The sequence below is a fragment of the Mesoplodon mirus genome (assembly GCF_964341445.2).
Source record: "Mesoplodon mirus genome assembly, chromosome: 3".
Taxonomy (NCBI): domain Eukaryota; kingdom Metazoa; phylum Chordata; class Mammalia; order Artiodactyla; family Ziphiidae; genus Mesoplodon; species Mesoplodon mirus.
The window spans coordinates 198,554,096-198,572,282 of record NC_138978.1 but is presented as its reverse complement, the minus strand read 5'-3'; the positions used below and the strand labels follow the sequence as shown (position 1 = coordinate 198,572,282).

The following is an 18,187-nucleotide window of genomic DNA, read 5'->3' as shown; positions in this document are numbered from 1 at the left end:
CCTCACCAGGCAACCCAGTGCGCTGGACAGCTAATCACGGGCTTCTCGCTGGCTGCCTCCTGGGGTTTTGGCTCCATTTCTCAGGTGATCCTGAAGGTCCAGAAAACAAGGGGATGTATGCATTTAATGGAAGTTAACATTTCCTACTAGAGTATGAACGTAAGGGCCCACGTCTTTTTTTTTTTTTTTTAACCTAGTGACTTGTACACAGTAAGCACCCTACAAGTGCGTGTCCAATGAAGGAATTAGGACTGCCGCAACTTCAGGGCAACTTCTGCAAAAAGTGGATCCCCTTGGAAGGCAGATCTCTGCCACCAAATCAAACTCCTTATATTCTGATTGGGAGCATCTCACGTGGATGTCCGCTCTTAAGGGACTAGTCACTTGTTCTAAACCAACAGTAAAGGCCGGCTGGGTATTTTGGATTCAGTTGGGCAAAGCGGTCGCCATCAGAATAGTGCAGCGAGGGGCTCCACAGGCCACAGGACAGAGAGATTTCCAGTTTCCGGTTTTCCTCCAGTCCACGGGGAAGCTCAGATTAGATCTTGTATCAGGGTGAGGCGATGAGCTCTCCTCCAGAGGCTGGCCGCCAGGCTCCAGGCAGAGCGTGTTTTCTCAAAAGGGACCTCGACGTCCCTCTTGTCCCACTGCTGAGCCAATGCTACATGTCCCATGTGGGCCCCAAGGGTGGCAGACACAGTGGCATGGCAGGTGTCTAGCTGGTGCCAATCAGGTGGCATTGGGCTCTCCAAAGAGCGACTTGGAAAAGCAACGTGAGCATCTCGTGGACGTGGGAGGAAATGGGAAAAAACAAACCAAAAAAAGAGGAGGAGAATAAATAGGCAAATGGGAGGGGAAAATGGAAAGAAAACAAAAAACAAAAATAAAAAGTAAAAAAAGTAGGGTTTATTGACTCATGCGTGTTAAATTAGAGGCTGAGACGGAGCCGGCAGTGCTTCTCCGAAGGCTGTGGTGGCACCTCTGGGGTCTGGCAACTTCTCAGATCACAGCCGTCTCGTCGGTGCCCCCATGTGGTCCAGAGGGCAGGGCAGGTGGCACGCTCTCTGCCCAGGCAAATGGATTTCCTCCCTCCAGCTTCAGCTTTTCTTTTTTTTCTTCTTTTTAAACCCTTTACAGATTGATTTCAACGTTTTTAAATCACATGCTTCTTTTTCTGGGCTGCAGCCAAATCTCGGGGTGCGGGGAGAGCTGTTGGCAGTGGCGATGGAACTGGGCAGGGTCCGCGGGAAGGTCTGGGGAGCCGCCGCCTCCCCCAGCAGATTCCCCCATGGCGCCGTGTCTCTGAGTTGTCTGTGAGCATCAGTTAGGAACTACTGCAGGCTTGTTTGATGTCTTCTGAACCCCTCCCCAGAAAGCTCAGGAGTTTGTAATTGAGACAAGAAACCAAGGAAAAAGACCCAGGATCATCTTTTCCCCAAAGTCACAAGAGGAGGCCAGGAAATGTACCTGGGGACACAGGTCCACCCACCAGTCCCACCGGGAGTTCTTGAAGGTGCAGCACCAGGAAGCCGCCCCCTCCTTCCACCTCCCCCCTCCTGTCCTCGTGGCCAGAGAGCCAGCGCCCAGGAGGAAGCGGGGAAGAGGAGGCTGCACGCAGCAGTGTCCGCGTCCTGCTGTCCTGTGACTGGCCGCCGGGCCCTCAGAGCGTGGCCTGGAGGTTGGGGTCCAGGATGCTTTCTCGGTCTGGAGACTCGATGTAATTGGCAGCCTCCTGAAGTTTCAGCAGCATGGCCATCTAAAGAGGGGCGGAGAGACAGTTACGGAGAGTTGGGACTTTGGGAAACACAGAAAATCAGACTGTGGGTCTGGTCCTGGGTCTGCAAGGGGCTGAGAGCCCAGAGAGTTTGCGGCTGGTTCAGGAAGAGGCCAAGATGACTGCTTCCACCCTGTGTGTAAGCTCGAATGCGGGGACCAGCCCTCGGGAGTGCAGGGCAGGTAGGGTGCTGCTCTGGCCGTGATGTGCGGGGAAGGCCAGAGGGCAGAGCCACCTCCGCCTTGCAAGGTGCCAGCACTCCCTGGCCAGTCCCAGGAGGAGGTGGGAAGGGCCCAAAGACCGTCTAACAGCTCTCCTTGCAACAGACCATGGCCCAGCGGCTGCACCCAGTGCCCTTAGGACCTGCTTCTCCCTAGCTCCCACCCCATCGCTTCAGCAGGGCCTGAGCTGTGCCGCGCGGCACGTGGGATCTTAGTTCCCCGACCAGGGATCGAACCCGCACCCCTTGCATTGGAAGTGCGGAGTCTTAACCACTGGACCGCTGGGGAAGTCCCACCTCCCGCCCTTCTTCCCTCAGTTTCCCTCAACACTTCACGACTCTGACTCTCCATTCAGCGAAGGAAGCCTCATTGCCTCTCTATGGCTCTGCCTTCCAGCCTCTGTTTCCATGATATTAGCACCCTCCCGATTTAAAAGCCTTTTGACACAGAGGACATCTGTTTTCTACAAGGTCAAAATTTAAATAAAATGTCTTGGGACTAAAGTAGAGGAATCTCCTACTCGAAAAGGTAAAATTGCAAGGTCCTGGAGCTTGTGCACCTTAAGTTTTTCAGGCCATCTGCCAAATCATCCTCCAAAACAGTGACTGACAAATGCCCCCACCAGCAGAACGAAGGTCCGAGCTTCCCCACACACACAATTCTGCAAATGTGAAACAGTTATCTCCTTGTTGTAATACGCATCTCCTCAGTGATTAAAGAGGGGAAGGGTCTTTTTCTGTTTTTATTGGCCCTTTTTTTTTTTTTTTTTTTTTTTTTTTTTTTTTTTTTTTGCGGTGTGTGGGCCTCTCACTGCTGTGGCCTCTCCCCCTGCAGAGCACAGGCTCCGGACGCTCAGGCCCAGCGGCCATGGCTCACGGGCCCAGCCGCTCCGCGGCATGCGGGATCCTCCCAGACCGGGGCACGAACCCATGTCCCCTGCATCGGCAGGCGGACTCCCAACCACTGTGCCACCAGGGAAGCCCTGGCCCTTTTTTTAAATAGTATTTTTTAAATTAATTAATTAATTTATTTATTTTTGGCTGCACTGGGTCTTCGTTGCTGCGCACGGGCTTTCTCTAGTTGCGGTGAGCGGGGGCTACTCTTTGTTGCGGTGCGCGGGCTTCTCAATGTCGTGGCTTCTCTTGTTGCGGAGCACGGGCTCTAGGCGCGAGGGCTTCAGTAGTTGTGGCTCGCGGGCTTTAGAGCGCAGGCTCAGCAATTGTGGCACACAGGCTTAGTTGCTCCGCGGCACGTGGGATCTTCCCGGACCAGGGCTTGAACCCATGTCCCCTGCATTGGCAGGCGGATTCTTAACCACTGGGCCACCAGGGAAGTCCCTTTATTGGCCCTTTGCATTTCCTCTAGTCAACGCCTGCCCCTTGCCTCCTTTGCCCATTGCTGTTCTGCGTGGCAGTTTTGGGGGGAAGGGTCACGTGTTCTGGGTGTCAATCCTCTCTTGGTTACAAGCACTGCAGATATTTCCCCTAGTTTGTCACTTGTCTCAGCTTACTTTCTAAGGGCTCCTGAAGTCCCTGGACCGCAGCAGCCCGCAGGACGGCACCAGGGAGCAGAAGCAGCAGCAGGGCAAGCACCCGTGGGTCCCACCGCTCTCCAGCTCTGGCCGCCGTTCTCACCTGCGCTCCGCCTGGACCCGGGTCTTTGCTAGAGGACACACACCTTGCTGGTGGGTGACACTGTGTAGCTTAGCCCAGGGCTCTGATGGCCAGAGTTTCCCACCCCTGGCCTCATGCTTGTCCTGGCCTCCGGGCCCCAGCGGGCTGTGGACGAGGGTTCAGTTCTGTGACACTCTGACTTTTGCCTTAGAGCAGCCTCTACTCACCAGTGGGTCGGAGTCCAGGGAGCTGGGGGTGCTGTCCTTGACCGTCCTGTCCTCAGGGGGCGAAGCAATGCTGTGAGGGCCCACGGTGGGTGGGGGCAGGTGGTACAGCTTTGACTGGTCTTGTTGGGCTGACGGCCAGGGAAGAGTGTCCCGGACCCACTCGACGGGGTCCTCCCAGGCGGCTTTCTGCCCGTGAACCTGGAGAGAAGGAGAAATGAGATCACTGGGTGAGGAACCCGCAGGTGACAGGCTTGGTCGTGGGGTCTCCTGATGGTGCGTGTACTTCCTCAAACGTAAAGCTTGAGGCTCTGATCCCTGTGGGATTTCCTTTGAGTTTCCCAACAAGGGAAGTAAAATAAGTTGACATAAATTGGTAGAAACCATTTTGGAGGATAATTTGGCAGACTGCATTAAAACTTAACATGGACAAATCTTACGACCCCACGATTTTATTTTCCAAGTAAGAAATTCTTTCAGTTTAGTAATACCTTTTGAAAGAAATTTCACCTTTGTTGAAATGAGATATTATCTGTATAAAAATGATGTAAGTCGGGGGACTTCCCTGGTGGTGCAGTGGTTAAGAATCCACCTGCCAAGGCAGGGGACACGGGTTCAAGCCCTGGTCCGGGAAGATCCCACGTGCTGCAGAGCAACTAAGCCCGTGCGCCACAACTACTGAGCCTGCACTCTAGAGCCCGCGAGCCACAACTACTGAAGCCCGCGAGCCACAACTACTGAAGCCCGCGTGCCTAGAGCCCGTGCTCCTCAACAAGAGAAGCCACTGCAATGAGAAGCCCCTGCACTGCAACGAAGAGCAGCCCCCACTCGCCACAACTAGAGAAAGCCCACGCGCAGCAACAAAGACCCAGCTCAGCCATAATTAAATAAATAAATAAATAAATCAGTTAATTAATTAATTTTAAAAAACACAAAAGAGCTTTAAAAAATGATGTAAGTTGGAAAACTATTAATAATAATGCAAATTAAATGAAATAATGATACACTGCATCTCTAGAAATCTAACATATCATCAGGCAGTGTCTATCACAGTGACACATTACTTCTATGGATAATACATGACCAGTAGGGTCTAGTCACCACATCACAGGTCATTGGATCATGCCCTAATTAACAGGTGAGAAAACTAAGCAGGTTTAAAAAAAAATGACATTTTCTTTTCACACCAAGTTCTTATTCTAACTTTTACTTTTACAAGTGTTTTCACGTATTTCATTTGCCTTCACAACACTGCCAGTGATTTAGGCAGAACAGAATTTATACCACCTCCTTTTTTACACATGAGCATATTGAACAGTTTAAGTAACTCGGCCAGAGTAACATTTTTGTTAGTAGTTAGTAATGAGCTAAGGCTGTAATAGGGTTTGACTTAATTCTTTGCTCAATTATTTCTCTATCTGCCCTGATCCCTAGAGCAGAGCCACAAGTCCTAGGGCTGGACACACGGCCCCAGGGTCAGTGTGAACGCTGACCGAAGGCAGGAAAGCAGCGTGGCCTGTCCAGTGCCTCACCCGACCTGTCAGGAGGAGACCCTAAAGATCTCCGTGGCCCCGTGTCTAACCCTGTTTCCGCTCTGTGAGGTGGGCCAGGCTGGAGTCTGGGCTGAGCGGAGTCGAGGGCGGGCTCACCTTGATGCCGTCCTTGGCCCCTTCCTGCAGGTAGGGAATGATGGAGTTGTTCCATAGGTCAATGAACCAGGTCCGGAAGTCCTCAATGCCAATGGGGCAGGACAGAAAGAAGCAGGGGCCTGGGAAGAGGATGGGGCCGTGAAGACAGCCGAGAACCTTGCTCTCCCTGGTCATCTGCCCCCTGGACTCCTTTACACCAGGCAGAGGGTCTCATAACCACAGGGTTGAGAGAAGCGCAGGACTGGGCTACACTGAGACTGAGGTCAGGACGGGCGGGAGCTGAGAGCCTGGCTGTAGCCTCGTGAACGATGCCTCCCTGGGTGGACGGGAGGTGGGGGAGCGAGGGGAAGCTTTAAACTCCCCCGAGATCCCTTCCCCCTTCTTCCCAGTAATCGTGGGGAAATGATGGCTGACTCAGGGTGCGGAGTGCGCCGGGGGCGCCTGCGCGGTGACTTGGGCACGGGGTCAAGCCCTGGTCCGGGAAGATCCCACGTGCTGCAGAGCAACTAAGCCCGTGCGCCACAACAGAGTCAGTGACTCTGTGCGCTGAAGACGTGAGAAGGAAAGGGAGTGCCCCCGACCCCGGCCCCCAGGTGTGGCGCGGGAGGCCGTGGCAGGGCGGGCCATACCGATGAGGAAGTCTGAGGTGCTGTGCTTCTCCAGGAAGGTGTGCAGGTGGTACCACAGCTTGGGCACCCAGTCCAGCACCCGCAGCAGCTCTTCCCTGTTGGCGTTGACGTCGCAGTCCGACTCCACCAGCTTCCTCCTCAGGTAGCGAACCAGGAAGCCGTTGGCGGGCTCCACGTTGTTGGAGAAGGTCAGCATCCTGCGGCCAGGGATGCGAAGGGTGGGGCGGAGTGCGCGGGGGGGTGTCCGGCTCATCCCCCCTTCCTCCCACCAACGCCCGTGGGGTCCGCTGAACTCAGGGCCGCGGCAGAGCCGACTCAGGTCGGTGACCCCCCTCAGGTAACCATCTGACCTCACTGGCCTGGACAAGGGGCGTGCGGGCACAGAACCTGAACCTCAGCCACGAAGCCACACCTCTCAGTTTTACAGTCCTTTCCTGTCTCAGGGGTCCGTCTCCCCCTGCACTGCCGCAGTACACACACCTGCTCTCTCCCCAGCCCACAGGGCTGCACTACTTCTCTTTCCTTCTGCTGCTCCTCTGGCCACATCCTGGATTGAGCTGGTTTACAGACTGGGGTAGGGTTGGAAGGCTTATCCAGGGCCACAGTCCTTACCTGAAGCTCAGATGTAAGCCGTGGTTGGGTGTCATTTTCACCGGCTGATTAGTGGTGCCTATAATATAGGGACTGTGGGAAGAGAGAGAAAAGATTTGCTTACACTTGTCTGAACACTTGCTTTCTGCCACGTACCCTCCCCCGACGCCCATGGAAAGCTCACGGCTTGGGCTGGACCGGGCTCTCCTGCTGCCCACTGTGATGAAGCTAGTCCTGACTCCAGCTTACCACTTGTGATACTTGCAGGTCAGGGCCCCGTTGACCAGCTCGCTGATGGAGCCTGCTTCACTCAGGTCATCCAGTAGGATCACCAGGGGGACGTCCCCAATTCCTGTTTCCCGGTCTATCTGGTTAGCCAGGTTGGAGAGATACAGCTGCAGATCCTGAAATGAAAAAAGGCAGTGCGTCAACACTCGCACTGGATGAGCCTTGATGAGAAGGGTTTCAGAGAAGCTGAGCTGGCTCTGGAGGCCCTGGGGCCTTGGTTCCCGTTTGACGCGCTTGGACCTGGAACTACGGAAGGCACCACCCCAGACTGATCAGCAGTGGCCCCTAGAGCCCACGGGGTTGGGGAACACACGCTTTTCCTCAATGGATTTACACCAGGAACCACGCCTAATGGACGCGCCTCCCTGTGGGGCGGAGACGGGGGCCAAGGTGTGAAGCCACGGCACAGCGTCGGGGGGAACTGGGGAGGCAACAGGACCTGGCAGGGGACAGCACAGTAGTGACCGTTCTGAGTGCTTCCCTAAAGGAAGGCCACAGTCAGAGACAAATCCTGGAGAGAAGGGAAATGAAAGAGAAGGGGGGCACTGACGAGGCGGGCAGAGGGCCACTGGGACATGAGGGGACGGAGTGTGGACCCCGGTCCCTGCTGGGGTGGGAGCTCCCGGAGGCCCGGGGAGGGAGGAGGCTGGAGCAGGGCTGAGACGGGAGAGGGGGTCACCGAGGGGCAGGGAGGTCGAGGCGGAGGCGAGGAGGGGAGGGAGGACGGGCGGCCACCTTGCAGGACTGCTGCTGCATGTTGAAGGTGCTGACGATGCCCTCGGTGACCTCGCGGCCGGAGCGCTCCACCAGGTACTCGGCCAGGCGGTTGGTCAGGTAGGTCTTGCCGGTGCCACTGGGGCCGGAGAGGACAAGGCGCCGGTGCTTGAGCAGGAGGCCAATGTAGTGCTGCATCATGGGCTTGGGGATGAGCGTCTCAAACACCAGGCTGTCCACACACTTCTCCTTGAGACCTGGACCGCAGCCCCCGACGGTGTGAGCCTGGGCGGGGCCCTGAGGCTCGCCTTCCTCACCCGGGGACCCCGCGGGAACCCCCAGGCCTGGCTCTGGAAACGTGGGGCAGGCCGTGCGCTACGGGGGTGGGCGGAGGGGAAGCCCAGGCCGGGCAGAAATGTCCTGCAAACGACAACATCCCTGGGACAGGTCGAGACCGGGCTCGTTCATCTTGCACCTCACGGTGACCTTCACCCTACAGCCCCTCAACCAGTTCTTGCTCAAGGAACGCGTGACGGACCACCCGATGGTCTCCACCCCCCAATCCTCAGCCCCACACCCAGAAGCAGGGACTGACCTTTGAGGGAGACTGCTATGTTGTTGACCCCTCGGCGGCAGGGGGGCAGCTCCAGGGGCTCCGCATCCAGGAGCCGTTTCACGTGGCTGACACTGTAGCCGTGGATGGACTCGGTGCTTAGTCCCAGCGTCGAGGCTGGGTCCATCTTAGAAATGTAGTCCTGACGGGACAGGAGGGAGAGAAAGGAGATGCACAGGACACACACACAGACGTGAAGGCCACGGGGAAGGTAGTGCTACAGGGCACAGAAGTCGATGGGGAAGGGGAGGCGCGATGTCTGTCCCGCTGAGCTCTCCTGCACAAACCTCAGAGGCCCCCAGACCCCAGTGTCATCAGAGGACCAGCACACCCTCCGAGTTCTCGCATCCCTTACCTTGAACACCTGGAAAACAGCGTCATCCAGCAGCTTCCAGTCAACCTTCCCGCTGACCTTGCTGCACCCCAGGAAGAACTCCTGCTGCTTCAAGTCCTGTGAGGCCAGGGTGGACGCACGTGAGCCCAGGGCAGACGGCTCCAAGGAGGGGAGAACGTAAAAGGCCTTGGGAGCTGAGTGCTGTGGGTTCGGGGGTCCTTAGAGCCCAGATGTCCTTGGGTAGAAACGACAGTGTCACCGCCCCCCCCCGAAGTTCCTTACCCCTTTGATGATGTGCTGTGGGGGCATCCTCACCACCACCCGAAGAGTCACTTCCTCCTTTGGACCAGAGGTGCTGATACCATCCATGGGAGACAGGTCTGGAAGTGAGAAAGAGGACTGTTGGTTTGGGGGTATCCACAGGCGTTCCTACATCTTCCTGCCACTAGCCTTTCCAGATAAGTTTTTATCTAACCCAAAATTGAAACTGGAGACCAAGCCGGAACAGTAATTAAGGTCTTAGGACCACAACCACCCTCGGTGTCTCAGGACACCGGCAGCGGCTTGGCGGTACGTCCCGGAGCCAAGGAAGCCGCACCAGAGCGAGCGGGGCGAACCCTTTCCTTCTCTCCCGCCGCCCAGGGCCTTATCCCCAACAGGTACCTGTATCTGCGAGGCTCGGGCTGAAGGGATGGGTGAGCGCCAGGCCCAGGGAGCGGCGAGGGGATGGCAGAGCCGAAGATCCCGGGGCCTGCCCTGGAGCGGAGCTCGCCGAGGGTCCCGGGGCCACCTTCAGCCGGTCGTTCTCAGCTTTCAGCAGGTCCACCTCCAACTGCGGCAAGAATGGGGGTGTGTGTGGGTGTCGTCTGGAGCCTCGGCCGCCGAGTCCCGCGGCCCCGCCCCGTCCAGGAGCCCCTCCCCGCCCCGCGGCCCCGCCCCGCGGCCCCGCCCGGGACTGACCTGCATGTTGTGCATGGTCTCCCGCAGCTGGTCCAGCTGGTGGGCCGAGTTGAGGGCTTCCAGGCGGATGTCCGTGAGCTTCATCTCCTTCTCCCATAGCTCGGAGCGCAGCTCGGACACCTCCTTCTTCTCCGGCTCCTCCTCCTCGCTGCCCTGGAACAGCCGGGCGTGGGGGGCCGGGGGAGCGGGGCCCCTGGAAGGAGGCAGGGAGCGGCGGGCGTTAGCCGCTGAGCCCACGGGTGGCGGTAACCGGTCCCACTGCCCGGGGAGAGGGCGCTGCAGTGGGGGGCACTCACTCGGGGGCGTCGGTGCCCGCGGAGGACGAGGCGGAGGACTTGATGGAGGGCGAGGCAGTCTCCGTAGCCTGGTGCTGCAGTTTGGGGGACGAGGGGGCCGAGGAGTCGGGCGTGGCGATCTCCTCGATGTCAGAGTAGGAGGAAGCGGACTTGGGCCCCTTCTTTATGCTGAAAGCTTTGTTGAAGGAACTTCGGAGCTAGAACAAAGCAGATCCGGGGAGAGAGCAGTCAGGGCTCCGCGCTGGAGACGGTGAGGGCGGAGGGGCTTCTGAGGCAGAGGCCAGAGGCAGGGATGTGTCGGTAAGCAGGCCCCCCCAAAGGCTTCACTGGCTTCATGGAATACGGACGGGAGACTCGCCTAGGAATTCGGGCTGAGAGAGTGGGACTGGCTGCTGTGCTATGGGAACTTTCTGGGTCTTCCCTCCCCCGTGGGGGAGGCGCACCCGTGAAAGGACGGAGGGGAGGCCCCGGGACACGAGGCGTGTCTCTCGGCGACCCCATCCCACCTCCCGCAGACCAGCAACTGCTCCATCTGCAGCCTGGCTCACCTGGGCCTCAGGACCCACCTCTGAGCAGGGCTCATGGGATCAGAATCTACCCGCCAGAAACTTACACTATGATTCTGTGCAATCAACAGAAGGGAGCGGAACCAAGCTTCTTTTAGTGCCTCCTGTGCTCCGCACATCACAGGATGGTGAAAACAACCAGATACAAGTGTTTTCGACTATTTCCACTCAACTGTCCCAGAATAAGGGACACCTCCCAGCATTTCCTCCAAGTACGCAGGGGATTATAATCTGACCGTAACTGGCTTGGTCTTGGGTGTTGATGAGCTGGGTGTTAGGGATGAGGGAGGGAAACCAGGGTTCTGTCCCACACCCGTCACATGCATCCATTTAGCATGCGCACACACACAGGGAGACGGAGCGGCAGCCGGACACAGAGAGTAAAGGAGGGGTCAAAGCAAACCAGATCGCTGGGACAGCAAGAGAAGAGAGTGCAAATCTGAGGGCACTCTTCCCATGTGTGTCTCCCGGAGCCTGGGAAAGCTGCAGGTGGTGGCTGGCGCTGCGGGCGGGGCGTGTCAGGGTCTCTACCAGGCGGGACGTAGGAAGACCCATCTGGTGATGGGGATGTGAGGAAGGGAGTGTGCGCGGGGGACACGCCATCACGTGGCTCAGAGTGTCAGGAAGCACCGTTCTCTGCAGAGGTGGAGACCTGGGACTAGGACTCGGGCTTCCTGATTTTCAACCCGATGAAGACTTCTCTAGCCCCTGCCTCCCGGGAAGCCGTGCATGCTTGTGTGTGTATGAGTGTATGTGTGTGTACCAGTGTGTACGAATGTGTTTATGTGTGTGTATGAGTGTGTGTGTGTACGAATGTGTTTGTGTATGTGTGTGTGAGCTGTGTGTGTACGTGTGTGCGCGCACGCAGGAACAGGTCCCGTGACACCCGTCTGCCGGGAGCACCCGCCCTCTGAGATCACCGAGATCCGAAGTGGGAACAGTGCTCTGCGTGGTTCCGTGTCCCCAAAGCAGAACTGCTGGGCAGTGCATTGTGTGGTGTGAGGTGGTGAGGCATTCCGTGGTCAAATGAGTTCCGGAAACAGTGGATCCAGCAAAATGAACTGGGACTCTGTCCTGAGATACGTGCGTGTAGAAGGCAGCGTTCCTCAGATCCGAGCATCTTGAAGGGCTGGTGTGGAACTCACCTGGGGCGATGCTGCCCTAAGACTCAAGTCTCAGTAACCCCCTGCATTCAGGTCCTTCCTCCCTGTGCCCCTCGGTCAGGCTCTGGGGGAGGGAACTGCTCCCTGCGGGCCGCCCCTTCTGACCAGGGTCTGCAGGAAGCTCTGCATACCCCTCTCTGCCCATCACGATCCCACCTCCCTAGCTTTAGTCCCCTGGGGCCTGCCTTCCAGAACGGGTCTCTCATCTGTGAGCTCCCTGAGCCTCACTCACTGAATTAAGCATTTGACACTGCTGGATTGTTACCAGTTTTATATGGGCAGTATTTTTGTCTCCCTGGCAATTCTGCGGACTCCTTGAGCTCACAGACTCCATGTTTCCTGTCCTCACAACACCCAGCACAACGTTGGGAGAGGGTTTGAGTGGACCTTAATGTGTCTGGTTTGTCATGGAAATTCTGGGTTCACTTTCTGTTTGTCTTAGACTTTTATACCCTAATCCCCGATAGGTCTTTGGAAACCCCATGGCTGCTCAGAGGGCTTCAGGCTTTAGAGTAACCTGAGGTCCAGCGCTCACCTCTCTCTGGTTCATCTCACTCCAGAGCTAAATCTTGAGGCTACCCCCAAACTGAACTGGCCTCTGGCAATCTCTTCCATTTGGGGCTTCTAGGGTTTGATGGATCAAAAGATCAGGGCGCTAGCTTTCCGGACAGGCGGAGCGCGGTCTGACTGCTTTTATAACAGGTGGACTTTGGAACGGGGTCGGGGCGGGCAGGGGGCAGAGCCTTCCCGCTCGACGCCCGGCCAGACCTCTCCTCTGTCCTCATGGGGCGGCCGTGGATGGACATGCGGGGGGGGGGGCGTTAGGGGCTCGGCGGAGGTGGTCACAGTTAGTTTCGTGAGTGGCCGTCTCTATTTAGGGGGAGGGGCTTGCTCTGGAGATGGGGAGGGTATGGCAAAGGCAAAGAGAAAACGGAGAGGAGTGAGTGTCTTACCTCGTAGACCTGGAAAAAAATAGGGATTTGAAGTCAGCATTTTGAAGGAAAAAAAAAAAAAGAAGCAACACTTAATCACTCGTTTCACACGGTGGGCCCTGTCTGGACTACACAAAGGTCTGTGGGGGGCTCATCACACGGGGACAGCGGGTGGCACATGCCCTCGTGGGGCCCCCCTCCTCCACATGGGCAGCAGAGGGGCTGGAGGTGTTCTCCATCTGCCTCGAGAGGGTCAGAAAGGGCATCCCAAGTCGGTTTAGGGTTATCTGGGAAACAAAGAAACAACCAAAACAACACTCTCTGGACCGGTCAGGTAATACAAAGGTTCCTTTTGAGGTAATCTGGAAAGTTCCACAAATACCTCTCCCAAAAGTTGAAGAAATGACCTCCAGGAACACCTAGAATGAGTGGCTTTGTTCCTAAAATCTTCTGTCCACAGTGTGGGAGTGGGTGGAGACAGATGGGGCGTTCCCTTCTGAATGTAGCCTTCTGTTGCCCATCGGATGTGTGCAGGGCTGGAGGGCATGGCTGGCGGGGGGAGGGGGCAGGCAGCTGCGGCAGACCTTGCTCTGGGCAGACGCCACCAGGGGCTCCTATCGGATGGGACTCATCGTGGTGAGTTCTGGAGGGCTGGCTCCCGTGCTGAGGCGGTGCGGCCCCCCAGCGTCCCATGCGGCTCCCCCAAACCTTCACCTACCCAGCTCTTCTTCTTCTTCTTCTTGGCCTCGGCCTCCTTGCTGCTGCCGATGCTGGAGTGACTGGCGACGCTGTTGAGGCTCGAGATGCTGTCCGAGGAGTTCTGCCTCTTGATCCGGAGTTCTAGGGGCCAAGCACAGGGGGCGAACACAGACACGGTGGGTTTAAAGGAGACGGCGTGAGGCTTAGGGCAAGTCCCGCCGCAGGAGAAAGAGGAGGAACCACCACCTCCTCGTCCACACTCTTCATGTTTTTGGATCATCTTCTCAACAAGCCTTTATTGACTGCCAATCACGTTTCAACATCAACAAAGGTTAAGGGATAAAAAAAAAAACAAGTAGGAAATGATCCCCGTCCTCAAGAGGCTCCCAGTCTAGTAGGAGAAAAAGCAGCACAGAATCCAGTGCGCTCGGCTTGAGCAGGTGTGACAAGGGGCAGCCCAGGCCAGGCGTCCACAGTTCTATGGAGACAGGGACCTGACGCCCTCAGGACTTTCTCCAGGAATATTGGCTGGGGGGTCCAAGGCCAAGTGCCCCACATTTAACCCAAAAAGCTTTAGTTTCCTCATCTGATGGGCAGAAAAGCTTTTCAGCTCTCTAAGAAGGTCTGCAATGGCACCAAACTGACGCCCTTTTCTACTATGTAGAAGGAAAGGGTTAATAAAGGAGAAGGCCTCTGAGTGATGAAAGAACCAAAGCTCTTCAGGCGGGAACATTGGAAAATGATTTTAGGGCTGGAAAACGGTCCCTGCAAAGGCTGTGCAGGGAGCTGGTTGTGCGCTGGGGCTCCTCAGGCTGGGTAGCAGGGCCGGGGAGGGGGCATTAGCGAGGGGGATGCTGGAGGACAAGCCCGGCAGGGTGAGCCCTGGGAGCCCCTCGAAGGAAGTCTGCCTTGTGCCGAGAGGACTGGAGTTTTAAAACCTTATTATGAAATCATTAGAGGTTCACAGGAAATTGGACAGAAATGGGCGGGGAGGTCCCCCACGTGCACCTTTGACCCAGCCTCCTCCAGGGTTAGCATCTTGGGTGACTATGCGCAACGTCTCACAAAAACAAGGAGAAAGGCAAAGTGGCAGGACCTAGCCCAGAAGGACGGGGCTAGAGGTGCCTGTCTGCAGCTGTTCCCCTGTTCAGTGCAGGAGACGTGGCTGGTTCTTTTCTCGCCTCTCCTTGACCAGCAATGGATGTTTCAACTCTGGTTTTCCCTTCATACCACAGGGAAAACAAGATCCTAGGATCCGAGGAAGGAATCACCATGCTCCCAAAGCACATGGAAAACGCTTCGCTCCATGACCATCAAACCAAGTTTTGCTGTAACCTAGCGTGCCTCCAGTTTTTTTAAAAGGTATGCAAACTTCTCAAGGGAATATGCTTAACTGAAGTAAAGAATTTTTCGTTTGTATAAAAATGGAGCTATGGGGCTTCCCTGGTGGCGCAGTGGTTGAGAGTCCGCCTGTTGATGCAGGGGACATGGGTTCGTGCCCCAGTCTGGGAAGATCCCACATGCCACGGAGCGGCTAGGTCTGTGAGCCATGGCCGCTGAGCCTGCGCGTCCGGAGCCTGTGCTCCGCAACAGGAGAGGCCACAACAGTGAGAGGCCTGCGTACCGCAAAAAAAAAAACAGGTAGTGAGCCAGATTTGGCCAATGGGCCAGGATTTGCCAATCCCTAGTTCACATTTTCCTCCAGAACGTGTACTGCTTTTGTGATAAATTTAATTTACAATTAGTTACTTAACAACAAAATGAAAGGCAGCAAAACAAGTATCTATCATCTGTTACTTGGGGGTCCAACTAGCTGTGAGCCTGTCAATTAGATTTTTCAAATACGCTATACGGTACTTTTAAGAGCAAAGGAGGTGCTTTAGAATCAAACAATCTTCAAAAAGTTAAGAAATCTTTTGTGCATTTAAAATTTTGTGCCATGTACATTACCTATTTACAAGCAAAGTAAAGTAGGCATCATTGCTTTAAGCACGAGTTCTTTGACGGCCAAGTTGCACCTGGGTCAAGAAGAATGAGGGAAACATGAAAGCAAAGGACAGGATTCACTTATCCATTCAACACACATATAGCTGAAGAATCAGGTGTACTCGGGAAACTAGAAATAGCTCAATGTCCCAGAGCCATCGCTTAGGAGCTGTGTTTGAGCCAGTGACTTGTCTTCTCTGATCTTATTCTCAACTGTAAAATATATTTTATAGGGTTGTTTCCTGCAATAAACGAGGTAACGTAAGTACAATGCTCAGAGCGTACTGGAGGTGCTCATCAAAGGCTGGCTGTTCCTGTGGTGGAAGCTGGGGCAGAGCCCGCAGGAGAAGTGATGGGAGGTGTGGATGCGGCCAGAGAGAAAGCGCATCCTAGACCAGGAGGAGGGCGGCGCTCCTGCTGCAGGGTTTGCATGTGTTCTCTTTCCCTTTAACTTGCTTTTCAGAAACGTTTCAAACTCACAGAAACACTTAAAGCACAGTACAAAGGAGGACACCCACAGGCCCTCCCCACCATATAACAACTGTGATGTTTTATTTGTGCCAGTGCACACTCTCTCTGCATACAGACATGTGCACACACATACACACACCCACACACAGAACATTTTCCTGAACAATTTGAAAGCAAGTTGCAGACGTGACACTTTACCACTAAACACTTCTAAGAATAAGGGCATTATCTCACAGCATCAGTATGACACCTAAGCAAATTCAAATTGCAATGATTTCTGATGTTAACTGATGTGGCTGGATCACTCTGAGGGCAGAGTGACAGGAGGACGGTAGCAACACAAGACTAGTTAGGAAATTACTGTGATAACCCAGAAGAAGAGTGACAGCCTAAGCCAGGGGAGTGACAAGACAGCGGAGGACAGACAGACAGATCTATGTGTGAGTTATTATGTGTAGCAGCTAACTGACCACACAGGGTGAACAGGGAGACGTAAAGGATGATGCTCCTATCGGTGGGCTCAGTGAGCAGGCAGGTGTTTATACCTGAAGTGGGCAAAAGTGCAGAAGGGAGAGCGTTAAGCAGTTGGAAATAGAGGTATGGGATTCAGGAGCGTGACACAGATTAAGAAAAGGGACATACAGACGAAGAAGTTGTAAAACCCATTGAGTTAATAAATGAACTCAGCAAGTTTGCAGCATTCAAGATGAACATACAAGAAAATCAACTGTATTTCTCTATACTAGTGATGACTAATCTGAAAATGAAATTAAGAAAACAATTCTATTTATCACAGGATCAATCATTAAATTCAGAAAAGAAATGCAAGATGTATACTGAAGGCTGCAAAACACTACTGAAAGAAATTAAAGTATATCTAAATAAATGGAAAGGCATGCCATGGTCACGGAAGACAGCATTGTGAAGACGACAATACTTTCCAAATTCACATACTGAGCCCATACAATCTCTACACCAAAATCCCAGCCAGATAATTTGCAGAGATTGACAAAGTGACCCTAAGATTCACATGGGAAAACAAAGGGCACAGAGTAGCCAAAACCATCTTGAAAAAGATCAAATTTGGAGGACCCACACTTCTGATTTCAAAACCTACTACAAAGCTATAGTAATCAAGGCAGGGTGGTACCTGCTAAGGATAGACATAAGAATGAATTAATGGCATAAAACTGAGAATCCAGAAATAAACCCACATATTTATGGTTGACTGATTTCCTGCAAGACTGCCAAGATAAGTGAATGGGGAAAATAGTCTTCTCAACAAATGGTGCTGGGACAACAGGACAGCCACTTATAAAAGAATGAAGTGGGACCCCTACCTCACACCATATAGGAAAAGTAACTCAAAATGGACCAAAGATCTAAACGAAACAGCTAAAACTACATAAAACTTTTAGAAGCTAACACAGGAATAAATCTTCATGACCTTGGATCAGGCAACAGTTTTTTAGATACAACACCTAAAGCGCGCACACACACACACACACACACGTACACATACACACACACACACGCACACGCACACACACGCACACAAATCGAAGAAAAAAACACATCAGTGACACTTCATCAAAATGGAAAGCTTTGCTTCTTCAAGGTGAAATGGAGCAGGACCCTGTGGTCCTTGCCACCCCCATGTCCTCACCCTGCCTTCTGTCTGTGGAAAAACTTTAGCCAAAGAATAAGTTTAATGAGAGAAGTGAGAAAATGCAGAAACAAAGGAAAACGGTCAAAGGAGACCAAATAATAATAGTTTAGTCCTTAAGCATGGTCAAGGACCTTCAGTCCCTCCTCAAGGGCTATAGATAATATTCTGAGCCGTACCCTGTGAGCTGTCTTATAGAAGCTGAAACCCTGACCAGGTGGAAGAAGTTAACTACATGATGAGCAGGCTGTAGCCATGAGATAAGCTGCCACAATTCCAAGAACTGCCATCAAGGAAATGGGAACAAACCGACCCTGGAACTGAAGCCTAACTGTACTTAAAAACAATCAAGATGACGCTGGTCAGACCACCGATGACCAATTTCAAGATGACCGTCAGAGCTGACTGTGCTGTTTCTGCATGGAGCCCCCTCCCCCTGCCTGTAAAAGCTCCTGCCCACTGACTGTTGGTGGGGGGAGTCGGCCTTTGGACAGGGGTCCGTCCTCTTCACCGGACCGCCGGCATCCAAAGTAAAGTAAACTTTCCACCAACCTGGCCTCTTTATTGGCTTTTGAGCGGCGAGTAGCCGGACCCCACTTTTGGTTACAAAGGGACAGTATAAGAAAGTAAAGACAACTCACAGAATTGGAGAAAATATTTGCAAATCATATATCTGATAAGGGGCTAGCATTCAGAATATATTAAAAACTCTTAAAACTCAACAGTAAAAAGAAAACCTGATTGAAGAAGAGGCCAAGGATTTAAACAGACATTTCTCCATAAAGAGATACAAATGGC

The 18,187-nt window shown here is 54.0% G+C and overlaps 1 protein-coding gene across 6 annotated transcripts in view; it reads right to left on the bottom strand.

The window, feature by feature from the left end:
- Positions 1-886: 886 nt before the first annotated feature.
- NAV1 (neuron navigator 1) overlaps positions 887-18,187 on the bottom strand; it is a 209,828-nt gene continuing 192,527 nt past the window's right edge. For all 6 annotated transcript variants that reach the window (XM_082616096.1, XM_082616095.1, XM_082616097.1 and 3 more), the window contains 14 exons: positions 13,286-13,407; positions 9,907-10,103; positions 9,611-9,803; positions 9,314-9,482; positions 8,933-9,030; positions 8,672-8,767; positions 8,299-8,458; positions 7,725-7,960; positions 6,951-7,105; positions 6,723-6,794; positions 6,111-6,307; positions 5,482-5,600; positions 3,836-4,033; positions 887-1,756 (listed from right to left, as the gene is read on the bottom strand). In XM_082616096.1, the coding sequence (XP_082472222.1) occupies positions 1,661-1,756; positions 3,836-4,033; positions 5,482-5,600; positions 6,111-6,307; positions 6,723-6,794; positions 6,951-7,105; positions 7,725-7,960; positions 8,299-8,458; positions 8,672-8,767; positions 8,933-9,030; positions 9,314-9,482; positions 9,611-9,803; positions 9,907-10,103; positions 13,286-13,407 (2,108 nt within the window). In that variant the 3' untranslated portion in view covers positions 887-1,660. The remainder of the gene's footprint in view (positions 1,757-3,835; positions 4,034-5,481; positions 5,601-6,110; positions 6,308-6,722; positions 6,795-6,950; positions 7,106-7,724; positions 7,961-8,298; positions 8,459-8,671; positions 8,768-8,932; positions 9,031-9,313; positions 9,483-9,610; positions 9,804-9,906; positions 10,104-13,285; positions 13,408-18,187) is intronic.